At 37.5% G+C, this 13,210-nt stretch overlaps 1 protein-coding gene across 5 annotated transcripts in view; it reads right to left on the bottom strand.

Moving 5' to 3' along the window:
- The window catches only part of LOC138180529 (uncharacterized), a 42,893-nt gene that overhangs the window by 1,701 nt on the left and 27,982 nt on the right, over positions 1 to 13,210 (bottom strand). For 4 of the 5 annotated variants that reach the window (XM_069114463.1, XM_069114464.1, XM_069114466.1 and 1 more), the window contains 2 exons: positions 9,067 to 9,186; positions 3,132 to 5,075 (listed from right to left, as the gene is read on the bottom strand). In XM_069114463.1, the coding sequence (XP_068970564.1) occupies positions 3,132 to 5,075; positions 9,067 to 9,184 (2,062 nt within the window). In that variant the 5' untranslated portion in view covers positions 9,185 to 9,186. Of the gene's footprint in view, positions 1 to 3,131; positions 5,076 to 5,796; positions 5,946 to 9,066; positions 9,187 to 13,210 lie in introns of those variants that run through there. The other variant, XM_069114467.1, reaches the window with a different exon arrangement.

Below are 13,210 nucleotides of genomic sequence, written 5' to 3' on the forward strand. Positions count from 1 at the left end.
TTTCATCGTTCAAGAAGCGAACTGCATCGCATCCATGTACGCGGCTGATCTTACATGAATGTAAAACAACTGGAAGGCCGGTATTCCCGATGCGTACGAAACGCAGATTGGAACGCATTCGCCTTGTAATGTAACGAGCGCGTAAAACTCGAGACTGCTTGTATACACGCGGAGGTAGTTTATCGACAAGCAGCGCCATACGGCGGTCGAGCGACGTTATGCGAGAAAACCGCCGGTGTTTCTAGTTCTTAAGCAAAAGTTTTGATCCATCGCTATTTCTGCTTGTTTGCGAATCGACCCTCCCCAAATACGCGGCCCTGAGTACAAGCAACGCTTCGTGATAAAACCCGAAGCAGCCTTCTACAAACTTTGATAAGAAGCAATCTTCGTCGGAATATCTTTATTGCGAGGTTTGAAAATGTTTTCTCGAGCATTGAGTTCTTTCCATATCGAGATTAGATCACGGCGAAGGGTTGATGGATCATAAGAGTGGAGCTCTCTCAATTCGAAATGTTATGAATGGTAGAAATCATGTTGCACTATTTAATTTTTTATTTCTAATGCATGTCGTAAGTAAAATATTATCTCAGTGTTGTATGACAAAATTAAAATTCTTATAACTTTTTAAATAAAATTTGACCTAATTAATTTCTTGAATAATAATTAAAAAAATATCTAATATATGGTTTTTTCATTTAAAACCTATACAGAATTAATTTATACTAGTGAAAAAGTAAAGACGAACGGATTTTGTTGAATGTTTCAAGTGCTATTTTAATGTTGAAAAGATTTCGATATTGAAAATTATTAAGATGTTTTATCGTGTTAAAAGTTCGAAGTACATTGTAAAGATTTTAAGGAGTCGTGTTAAACGATATGATAATGTTAATATCGAAAGATTTATAAAGTTATTTTGTTTCTGAATATTGAAGCTGTTAAAGAACGTAGAGAAGGTTGAATTTTAAGAGTATTTAAAATCTCTAATCGCTAAGTTTGAAATCTTTCTGTTTATCTTTAAATTGATTAAATTGATATTAATCATTCTGGTTAACGATTGGAAGTTTTTCTTTAAATACAAATAATTTTAAGAAACGATGAAAACGTTGATGTTTGGAAGTTTCTGATACATATAATCGCATTTAAAGTTTGAGACGCGTTTACAATTCTAAATATAAATATATATATATATATATGTCGGGTTTACATTGGAATTAGGATTAGGGGCGTGAAACGAATCGTCGTTTGGTTTACGCATTGTCCATAAGCAATACAGAAGACATTGACTAGTGCAGATACGATTATTATAGAATTGGACAAGCAACCGTGGCAATTAGACACTCGAGAAACTAATGATAATGATCCTAGGTTCAATAACGAATCCGCGGTCGACGGGGTGATGGATGAACGTGCCCGCAAAATCTAAGTCGGACTCTTTGTTAAAACGGGGAATATCCACCGAGCGTACAGACGCTAAGTAAGTCGCTAATACGATCTCGCGAGAGAATGACTTTTCGTCGCGATGATGCTGCAGAGGAAAACTATGATGGGGTGTGTCTAAGGACACGAGATCATCGGATTCGTCGAGGATAGTCTTCGTTCAGAAAGTAAGGGAAATTAACGTTGCTGCTAATTGGTCAATCTCCATATCGGTGGTTAGAAAAGATGCTAGCCGCCCTCGAGGGAAAGTTGCTAGTGGGAGACGCCGTTCGTTGAAAGAAATAGATCTCCCCTATCTTCCCGTAGTTGGGACAAAGACTGTTTATCTGTTTGAAGGACTTTAGGTAACTAGATCTTAGTGTTTATAACGGCTCTCGGGCTAGCTGATCACGTACTGTGGAGACACATCGACATCTGGCAATCATCTTACTCGAAGAATAGGGACTGCGTGTGGCCACGGGACAGAGACCGTTGGAATGTTTACTGTCGTGTGTTGCCAGAGATATTTCTTTTAAGGAGAGCTATAGAATTACTTCATACCTTTGTTAGGCAAAGCGTTCATCCCGTGACCGCGGCTACGTTCGGCGACTGGCTATCGCCTCGAGCCCAAGCTCATTATCACAAATCTTGAACAAATACAATCGGATCGAAAGACGACAATTGTTTAATTACGCCTATGATAGAATCTAGATTACGGTGTTAAGGGATTTTCTCGGGGTTCCAAAGGGAAGACTCCGATGTCCTTTCATCTCCGACATATATATATATATATATATATATATATATATATATATATAAATATAAATATATTTACAAAGACATTTTATAGGATTTTAACATGGGGTTAGTCTTGTTAAAAGTTTAAAGCGTCTTTGTTAAATAAAATACCGAGATTTTTTCAATTTAATCGTACTAACTAACTTACAGCAGATCTTATATCGTTTTGTAATTGGATGCCGTTTGTAATGTTAATATTTAAGAATATTTTAATGAGACAATTGTAAAACGAATTATTTATCTTTCCTTAATGTACTGACCGCAATTTGTGCTAAAATATTAGAATAGATAATGTTCCGCATAATATCTTCAAACCAATTAAATATTAATTAATTTACTGGTGATATGATATGTTATGATATAATAGTACTCCACAACGAATAGTAACGATGTTACCTTATATATTAGATAATAATTGTTAATCTATTTTTACTGCATCTGAATGCTAAAGTAAATAGCACGTTAATTATAATTAAAGTTAATGTTATAACAGTCTTTAACAAGCATACTTCTACACTAATACCTAATTGCTATATATTAGTTTATTAGTATATCAAAATACAGGTATTAATAATTTATCTCCAGGCAAACTCTGTTACTGTAAATTTTATAATAAAAAATACCATAGATTACAGATTAATCTATTTAAACTAGAAAATAATGTAAATGCTCTTTTATAGATGATACACGGATCTGCGAAACGCACAAATGGAGACATTGCAAAAGATACAATTATAATTATGGATATCGTTTAACTAGTAGAAATCTGAACATATATTTTCATCTCATATATATCCCCTCCCCCCACCTTTTGTTAGATACACCTTGTATCACTGACACGTTGCAAGAAATTGCAAAGGATTGATAAGAGTCAACAGTATCGATAGTGGTATATAAATTACAAGTAAATCACTCACCGATGCTTCCTTTAGGACTGTCGCTTCCACCCACGATAGTAAATCCCAGCGATTTTTTCCCAGGACCTTTCTGAAACACGACTGTCAAGAACGTCGAAACAGTGTTCCTAGGTCTCCTTGGCAGTGTACAAAAATTTGAAACGCTCTGCGATCCGCCATTGTCCACACTCACGATAGTCTTATCCGAAGAAGTGGATCTGTTGCATTCATTCTTTCTATCTCGATGATGCTTCGTTTGATGCTTTCTAAAGTGCGTACTAGGTGAATTCTCGACTATAACTCCGTGACCATTTTCCATGTGAACGTTCTCGTAATCTACGCTGCTCTCTGTCAGTTTTTTCGGGGATTGGTCTACGGCGGAATACCTTGAGACAACGATGTCCACGTCGCCAGGACCATTCCCGCTTCCAAGAATCTTTCTAGCCTCGACCATACTTAATCCTCGCAGTCTTTTTCCATTAACTATCAAGATTTCGTCACCTATCCTCAAGGTGCCCTCTTTATCAGCCAGACCATTGGGTACTACGTGTGCCACCAAGTAACCTGGACTGGACTCCGCTGTCTTCGCGATGAAGATACCTAAACACTGATCGGAACTTTCCCTAGGGAGCTTCACGACGATGTTTTCAGTAGTGTAAGGTCTGTTTCTGATAACTGAAAGTCTGCTAGTCTGATAGTTCTCCGATCCTAACGAACCTTTACCGTCGAGCCTCTCGATGACATCTTTTTCCTCAGGCGACTTAGAACCATCACGATCCTGTCGATCTATCAGTTCGTTGTTCGCAGCTTGACAAATCTGCCCGGGAGAGTCCTCGAGAGTATTCATTTCGGACGCATTCCTCCCGCAACGCCTGCCCTCATTTCTGCTGCAGTGGATATCCAGGGTAGAAAACAGCCTCGAAGTTCTCTCTACATCTACGATAGAGGAAGAAGGTTTTCTCGGTGGTAGCTGAGGCGGAGAATTTAGGGACGAATCATTGAGAGCAGTTAACAAGCCGGAAGCGCTGCTGCTGCACCTGTCGTCGAGCAAAGAGCTGGTAGCAGAGTCGTTATCCAGAATCCCAGAATCGTTATCATCCTGATCTTGTTCTTCATAAAGCGGATTTGTCCTGAGTTCCTCGAGGCCTGGCAGAGTACCGTACGAAAAGCTTCTCAGTCTTCGTCTTTCTTTGTCTTTACCTTCCTTCTTGTAGATTTTCGCTATTATCTTACTAGTGGAACTTTTTAGGTACCTGTCCTGCATTGCTCGAAACTTAGCGGCTAAACAGCTCGATGGTGTTATGCTATCGAATTGAGTACCATCTTTGAAAGATGGGTCTTCCAGACGGCTGGTAGAACCTTCCAAAACGTGATCCATCGATCGTTTAGGTGTCTGATGATCCTGAAAGAACTCTTTGCTCTTCCGCCATTTGCGATTCTGTTGAGCAGCGCTTTCCTGGTTGACATCTTTAGGTAAGTTTCCTACCTTTTGGCCAGCAGACTGTCGAAAACCTACGAAAGAGAAGCGTTCTTCTTGCTGCTTTCGATAAGGCAATCTGGTTTGTGATTTCGAACGTCTTTTCCTCTTCGCCTGAGTTTTCTCTTCTTCGATAATTTCTTTCAAATCAGACTCGCAGACAGATCTACGAAATTCGTTTCTAGTTAGGCCACGTTGGTCCAATTCGCACATAGAACGAAGCTGCGACTTCTCCGGATCTTCGGCTTCTTCCTGGTCTTCGTCGTCGGAATCTCGATCCTTGAAGAAGCTTAGTCTGGCGTTCTTTACACGATCCAAAAGAGGATTCCGTTTCTCGCAGACTCTCCGCCTCTCCTGCTGAATTCTTTTCTTATTCTTCTTGGTGGGACTCCGCTCGGTGGTCACTTTCGATGTTTGCACGTTGTAGCAGTTTCGTTCCGATTCCGAGCTCGACGATTTTCGGCGAGCCCATCGCACCGGAGACAAATCTACGAAGGGACGATGAAAAATAGACAAATGTTTGTTTAAAATTATTCAATTAAACAAAAATGATTAAAATCGAATATTGGAAACTCTTTATTTCAGAGGTTTCTTTCTCGGGTAAAGTTATTCAGAATTCTTCATATTACTCTTTATCATATTCATAACGTTCATGAAACGTTTATCAGTATTATTTGCACCTCGATGTAATTATCAAGCTGACTTTGCTTTAAAAGTTCTGATCTTAAGATTTTGAATGGTAAATGTACAAGATGTGTAGAATATCTATAATTGTTGTACTTGTTTATTAATCAAATTGATAAACTATCATGACACATTTATTTATCAATCATATACATTAACAATAAAAGTTCATGAAAGTATTGAATTACAATTTTTTATCAAAAAACAAGGCAAACTACTTTGAAGACTCACAGCACAACTAAAACTCAATATTGCATTAATGCAAAATTATTCTTTACAAATGCTAATTTATTTCGTTACAAAAATGATCTTTTTTTAAAAAGCTCACAACGTAATTGTTCAAAATGTAAAGCTATATTTGACACTGTCAAGAATTACAATTAACTGTTGTCATCAACGATAAAATCACTCTTGGTCACGTTCGATGAATCACTTCAGAAACAACCAACGTCGAAACGAACACTTAAAAATTCATTTTGGAAAATTCAAAATCTGTTTAACAGATTACACGACAATGCGAATTACATTTTAAAAATTGCTGGATGTCTACGATCCTCTTCGAATGGTCCACGTATAACAGTCTGTCGCACCAAACGTTAGTCATCCTTTTAAGGAAACGATAGATCTTTATTCAACGAGCACAAAGCGCATGCGACGCGTTACAACTTGAAACTTCGTTTAACAGCGACAGTCGCGACGAAAATGATGCTTCTGCGAAGCATGACGTTATATGAGTTTGAACGCAGGCCTAAGACGGCGTCGTGCAGGATGTGTGGAAGGCAGGACATCCCGTATGAGCAATTCACACGAGTACTCTGCTCGGGTGATAGAAATAAAAATAGTCGCACGAACCGAGGAAATTAGCCAGTCGAAGAACTAACGGATGGGGGATCGGAAGTATGTAACAAATTTTACATAAATGAATCAATAAAATATTTTCATAAATTAAATGTTTTGAAAATGGCGTTTTTTGGTTGCTATTGATACCGTTAAATACATTGTACATATAAGCGATAAATTAATTCCTTTCTCTTTACAATCTCTATGGGAAATGAATAATTACCTCTTTAAACATAAAATAATTGAAACAGAATTTTTAGTAACTATGTATTGATATTTCTTTTTACAGTAGTATTTCGTCGACGAATAACGTAATATTATGAATTGATATATTTTGTAACGATATAAAAGTACGCATCCAAATAATGTTACGAAGAACTTTGACTGCGAAGATTAATATTACACGTAACGAATATAAAGGGAACAATTTCATAATATAAATTAAGTTACATAAATGCTTGAAGCGGTAAATTTTTCCGTTGGGATGAAATGCTAGAGTATGTTTAGCGAATTGCAGGAAGTATGCTTCACTCGATATCTAGTATGTTTCTCGAGTATCGATGATAATGATAGAGAGCGAAGTTAGGAGTTGCACGGTAAATAGACCTTTCAGTTGTTCGATGGGATTGGAGAAAGAGTTTCACAACAAAAGAAAGAAAGGATCAATTTTGCGGCAAATGTAATACGACGAACTACTAGAAAAGGAAACAAATGCGATTTCACTCGATGCAAGCGGCAACTCGATTAAAACGAAACTATTAAAGCTTACTTCCTGTCGTGCAAAATTGAAATTCTGGATACTGATATGTAACAATTACATAATTGTCTGTAATGTGATAACCTGTGTTTCAGGAAACAGTATAAATTACACAGGATAAACTACAAAACATTATTTGACAGATGCTTGATTTAGATAGTATTACTATTAGATAGTAGTATTCGATCCTTCTTTTTCTGTAAAAAGACTTTAGTATCTATAAGAAACTATATTAAGATAACGTAGTAAATGATGCTGCAATTCTTTAGGCTATGTACACGTATTACGTAACGTTCGTAACGCGTGACCCGACGCCACAAAATTTTTCCAGCATTTTCTCAACGGTGATTTAAATAATTTGCAGTTTCCCTGCAAACAACACACAATTACGAAATCTTTAACCACCAGTCGTTTTTGCCGCGAAGAAACCCGTTAACGTCTACGTAACACCGCAGAGTTGATGTCGGCCAGTAATGCCACGAGGTTTTTGTCTAGTATGCGAGCTGACTTCGCAAAATGCAGCCGTTTCCTTTCTTATAATCGACGAGAGAAGGTTGTTAGTCTTTAGAAAGTGTTGTGGCACCAACTAACGCGAACCAAGCATTCTGGTTACAAAAATTAACGAGACTGTCGCAAAAATAGTAATAAGTTGACCGTATATTACCGTCAAAAACCACAATGCTATTAACACAGTTGTTCATAGAAGCGCGCTAACTAACATTGTGGTTTCCGGTAAAGGTGTGCGTTCGTCGGCTACGTAAATATACATATGTAAATTAACAACCTCATCGCTTTTACACAAAGAAACGCGCCTACTAATCCCATCATTATCTTGTGTTATCGTCACGATTAATTGCATTAATTCGCCAACGACGTAAGGTTTCTCTAACCTTGTAGATAAGTCTGTTAGGTATGGGATTCTTCAAATAATCGTAATCCAATGTTGTCCAAAAAATTCCAGCAGGTGACTATCGCAAGATATATATGTAAGATATATATATATATATATATCTTAATATCTTATATTCATATATATACAATAAAGTTAATTAAGAAATTAAAGTCATTCAGGACTCAGAAGAGTTGCAGAAGCGACTGTTCTTCTATTTCATGTAGACTGAATAAAGAAAACCTTATCTGCCATGTTGACACGTTACAAATTTTCTATCATTAAAAGTACCGTACTGAATAATTTCAAAACCCTTCGAGCGACAAATAACTTCAAGCCGACATCCAGAAGAAATACAATATAAGAATCACAATTGCAATTTGTAATTTCTATGCAATGAATATTATTATAAATTGTCGGATTATTAAGCTTATTAACGCATTTTCCAGCGCGTGCAATGTGCGTTGCTGAGTTCATCGTGGCGAACGAGGTAAATCTCTCCTTTTTCGTAACCGAATACAGACTAGGTTCGTAAAAAGAGACTCTCACATAGGTAACGAGGCTATGCAAAGTTTCTTTGCTTTCGAAAGCGACTTTGGTGAAGCGGCACACGTCGTGACGATTATGACGACGTCATAAAACACACTTGTTACTATATCAACAAAATGGTATTCCGTACTATCACACGAATTAACGTTCATAGAAAAATACGTGAAACAATGAGACTTTTTTACATGTTATTACACGAGTGTTCGTGTAACGCAACTTTGAGTAGTAATAACTATTCCTGAAATGAAATTCTGATGGTATGGACTCAATTTGCGTGCAATTTCCCAATGATCTTAGCTAATAACGCGGCATTAGAGTGAACAATCGTATGCAATATCGACAGGCGACTTAAGTTCAAATTCCAAATGAGCAATTTCGAAGCGTAATAAACCAAGCTGTTGGGATGGAATCGCATATGTCAAGAGGCATACTTGATATATTAGTATGCAGTATACGAATATAATTAAAGGTAAAGCATGCGAATGTAACTGGAATTTATGTTGTTCTATATATTTTAATTATTATTTTAATAATTTATTAATTGGAAACTTATATATTTTAATATCTACATTGAAGATTTTTATTCGAAAAACATATGGTATATGTAGGTAGGTATTGATTATAAATTACGTTTGATTTCGAGACTCGATCAGTCGCTAATTAACATCAGAATATGATTGTAATTCGCATTATGAAAATTCACGACACGTGTTGTTCTTAGCAATGTGGTAATTGTATCGATGGTTCTCACGATTCTTACCTCTGTACTGAGACGTGGCATGAAAGTGGTAAGATGCTCCGTCAAGGTCTTCATCAGCTTGAAGAGGACTTAAGCTTAAAAGTCTTGGCGCCTCGGCGTGGCCACGAAACCAACGCATTTCTGAAATAAGAAATTATAATTGAAACACGAGTTTTAATTTCGACTCCTGTTGAAATTTGATGTAAGGTCCAATTATCATTTCGAGATGAGCAGAACTGATCGCACTATTGCATAAAATTGCAGAAACAGTTCGAATAAGAACAAATAATAATAACGCTCGCGCTATAACACGAAATCCTAAAAAAATTCCTAACTTCGCTGTTACAAAACTCGGTTTACTCGACATACATTTTTTCTCTTGCAATCTCACACAGATTCTAACGAAAGACTAAAAATCAGATCGGGATAAAAAATGCGGAGCAACAACAGGTTTCGGTTGATCGCAATAGTGATAATTTATAAAAGTGAAACGGTTACACTTGCGGTGAATGGATCTCGCGTGAACGAACGGCGACAGTTTCCGCTGTGATCGCTGAACCGAGGCCCTTCTTTCCACCTCGCGGGTGCACTTGTTACCGATACCGAATACATATCGCGTAAAAAGACTTAATGGACAGGCAACCTTGGAAAAGTATGGAGGATGTTATAAATTATAAACTTTCTGTTTAAAATACAATTCGCTGATTCGGAGGATTGAATGGTCGACTTTGATACGCATATACGAAGATTTATGAATTTCAGAGAACTGTAAAGTGCTTTTTATTCACCAATGTGAATATGAATACAAAACAAGTGTTCCTCAATGTTATATTAATACACAATGAAAGTATTATGTGTAGTTTTAAATATCAATACCATTAATTGTTATATGTTGTAGTTTGATATATTGCTTAGATACTTAATAGTATCTATATAATTATCATGGATCCTGAGCATAAAATATTACTTTCCGCCTTACGAAATTATCAACTTTATCTTCAAAAGCGATAAAGTGAAACACAAAAGTCGGTTAAATCAGACCCAGAGATTCCTAAACGAATCGAAGCCATTATGCTAACGGACCTAGTACAAATTAATTAGCGAATGGTAGTAATTCTGATCCGTTCGACTGGAATTTATTTTTGCTCACCAAGAGACCTTGACTCTCGTTAAAACCGTTCACGCTGCGACAATTACACGTGGCTGCGCGAGGATTACGTAAAATTTCACAGCATCGTTATATCATTAATTCAAGTTAATATCGATTTTCTTTAAAACTTGCACAGTGCACAAACACTTCGTTAAATTATTCGTGACTTATCAATCACACTTTGATGAATATCGTATTAATAATCCTAATTCTTCTCGTTCTTGATGCAATGATCAAATTCCAATTAATCCTATTTCTTACTCATCTGTAGTTTGTACAAGCTAACAAACATTATCTAATTGACCGCATGATCCAGAAATCATACCTGCGAGTTAGTGTACCGTGTATATACATATTGCGGACGTCGAATTCTACACTCCCAGTATCGTGGCATCAGCGCTGTTGATACAGAGATCGCTCAAAAGAAAAAAAGGTTGGGTCATCTCGAAGAAATTTTCCATTGCCTGTGTAGTAGGTACCGTTGCGAGCAACTGTCGATGATAATGCTGTCCTTTTTCCACCAGAAGAAGTATCGCTTGATCCTTCGTGATTCTCTGCCAGACGGAATCCTCACGGAGGCGTTACCGTTCATCTGCTTCTCGTAGAAACCGTAATTTAACCGCCTCATACTCGCCGAAACGAAGCCGCGAACATAACAACTTCTACTTTAACGGTCCGCATAGTCTCTCATGACAAATCATGCCTTTTCCGTATGACAGTCTGCGCTCAACGGGCCGACGGATTTTGAGGGCAATTATCTTGTCACGGAAAAAGCGGTTATTGGAAGTATCATTATTTATTACTCATTGAATCGTACATATCGTTTGTGCTTGGAAATATAAATAACGTGTTTCTTACGTCCTGTTCTTATCTTTCTTCTAATGCAATTTTCATCTATAAAACGTTGACGAAGATATATACATGATTGGTTTCGTTAATTGGACCTACATAGACGCGTTCCATAAGCGCTTGTCGCTTAGAGATGCAAATCTATTCTATAAAGATTTGATTGGTTTGAAAGTTTACGGTGAAATAATTTTATTCCGTTATGAGAATCGCATACCATTATTTGCATTACAAAGGGGTCAAAAGAAAATATAAAAGCATGCGGGATCGTGAATAAAGCGAAACGATTCGTTGCTCGTATGGAATTTGGAAAAATACGCAGCTAGCTAATCCTATCGCTTAATCTCTACTGCTATGAATAATAAAACACGTTTATTGGGGCAATCAGAACCATTTCGTTTTAATAACAAAATATGTATGCATCAGAGAGCCGCGATGCGATGTTAAAATTTTCACATCCGAAATATTTCATTACGACTCCTACTCTCACATTCCACCAACAGTATCGATTTCCATCGCATGATTTTCCGCGAATACGGAGTTGGCGTTACACGCTAAGCGTGAAAAGCGTCGGCTGCGACGCAACGTACATACATACCTCCGTCTCTATGAGACGGTCGCATAATGGGATGATTAATACTACGAGTCTGAGTTATGCAAGGTGTTAATGCATCGATATTATGTAGATGCAGCTACGAGGAAACCATGAGAGAAAGAGAGGGAGAGAGAGCGGCGACTTTCTCCGATACAAATATGTATGCCAACGGTACCTTTCCGCTGCTCCCACGACGTCCGCTTTTCACTTTTCATTCAGACAACCGGCGACCATAAAAGATGAATCGGGGACCACGATCAAGGATGCCCGTCGTCAGGAGGAAGTTCATGGCCGTAAACTCGCGGCCCTAGAACACGCGGCCCGTGACAGTCGATCGATCGCAACTACCACCTCCGTAGGAAATTACATCGCGTGTTTAGCGAGCTGGATGCTAAGGCGAAGAATTTTTTCGAAAATTATATGGAACACGAACCAAGTTCACGCTCCAGTTCGCCGAGGTTTTGATTGTTATTCCGGTGAAACTTAAGTGGGTATGTTTTGTATCTGGTTAAGGAATCACGGTATATCTCTTTCTTTTAATGGTTATTATCGATAGTCGAGCGTAGTCATGGGTGGGTGATCATAGGCGGGAAAGATTGGAAAGTCGCAGGTTCTTGAAAATACTTTCAACGATAATTCTTTGGAGAGCTCTGTTACATTTCCTAGAGTAGTGCGCAAAGTAGTTTATAACTGAATACTCATAAAAATCTGTTATCAGTTAGTTGAATCTTCGACCTCCAATCTTACAAACGAATGAATACCTAAATGAATCACGTGCACTTACGCACGAGTGTCCTTCGCTAAATTTCATGTCGTGCTTGAATCGTTATTGCTTTGAAGAATCTGGAAGCTAAACGTCCAGTTATCTGTGCACAGATTTATCGTTCCACCTTCGTGGCTGCTGATTCGTTCCACCCTCCGGTACTCAGTGTTAAAGTCTCTTCGATGTTCTCGATTGTAAATCTTCGTTGCACCCGTCGTAGCCGTTATCTTGAATCGATAAAACCAGCAGCACTTAGTTGCAGACTTCGCGATATGTTCCCGACCGTGATTAAACGCGGCCAAATGATCATTAGACAATTAATTACGACCTTCGTTTCACAGAGACTAATTTTGTACAATTTTTGTGGGTACGAGACATAGGACGGGAATGATTCTTCAGATTGGAAGCATACAAGGATAACCGGTGAAGTACTCTTATTATCTTATTTAATAAAGCATCTTAACCGTTTTACTTAATCTTTTCCTAAATTTATAGGAGTTTGAAAGTTTTAGTTTTAGAGATATTTAAGCGGTATCAGTAAGTAAGTTTAACACAAGTGATAGTTTCTAATTTTAAGAAATAGTAGTAAGATTATGCAAGTGAAAATTCGCCGCAATTTTCAAAATGTTAGACCGCGTCTAAATATTACGAGTACGTCATAGTTACCTCAGAGATAAGCATTTAACACAACAAGTTCATAAAGTGAAACACTCGTTGTAACAGCGTTTTATGAAATTCTCACTTTCAACATCACAATAAGAAGCATGACAGTCTCTAGCAGAGCGCTAATAGCTACTAACTATAATAAAGA

This window comes from Bombus flavifrons, chromosome 6, assembly GCF_040668555.2.
Source record: "Bombus flavifrons isolate JBK064 chromosome 6, iyBomFlav1_principal, whole genome shotgun sequence".
NCBI classification, from domain to species: Eukaryota; Metazoa; Arthropoda; class Insecta; order Hymenoptera; family Apidae; genus Bombus; species Bombus flavifrons.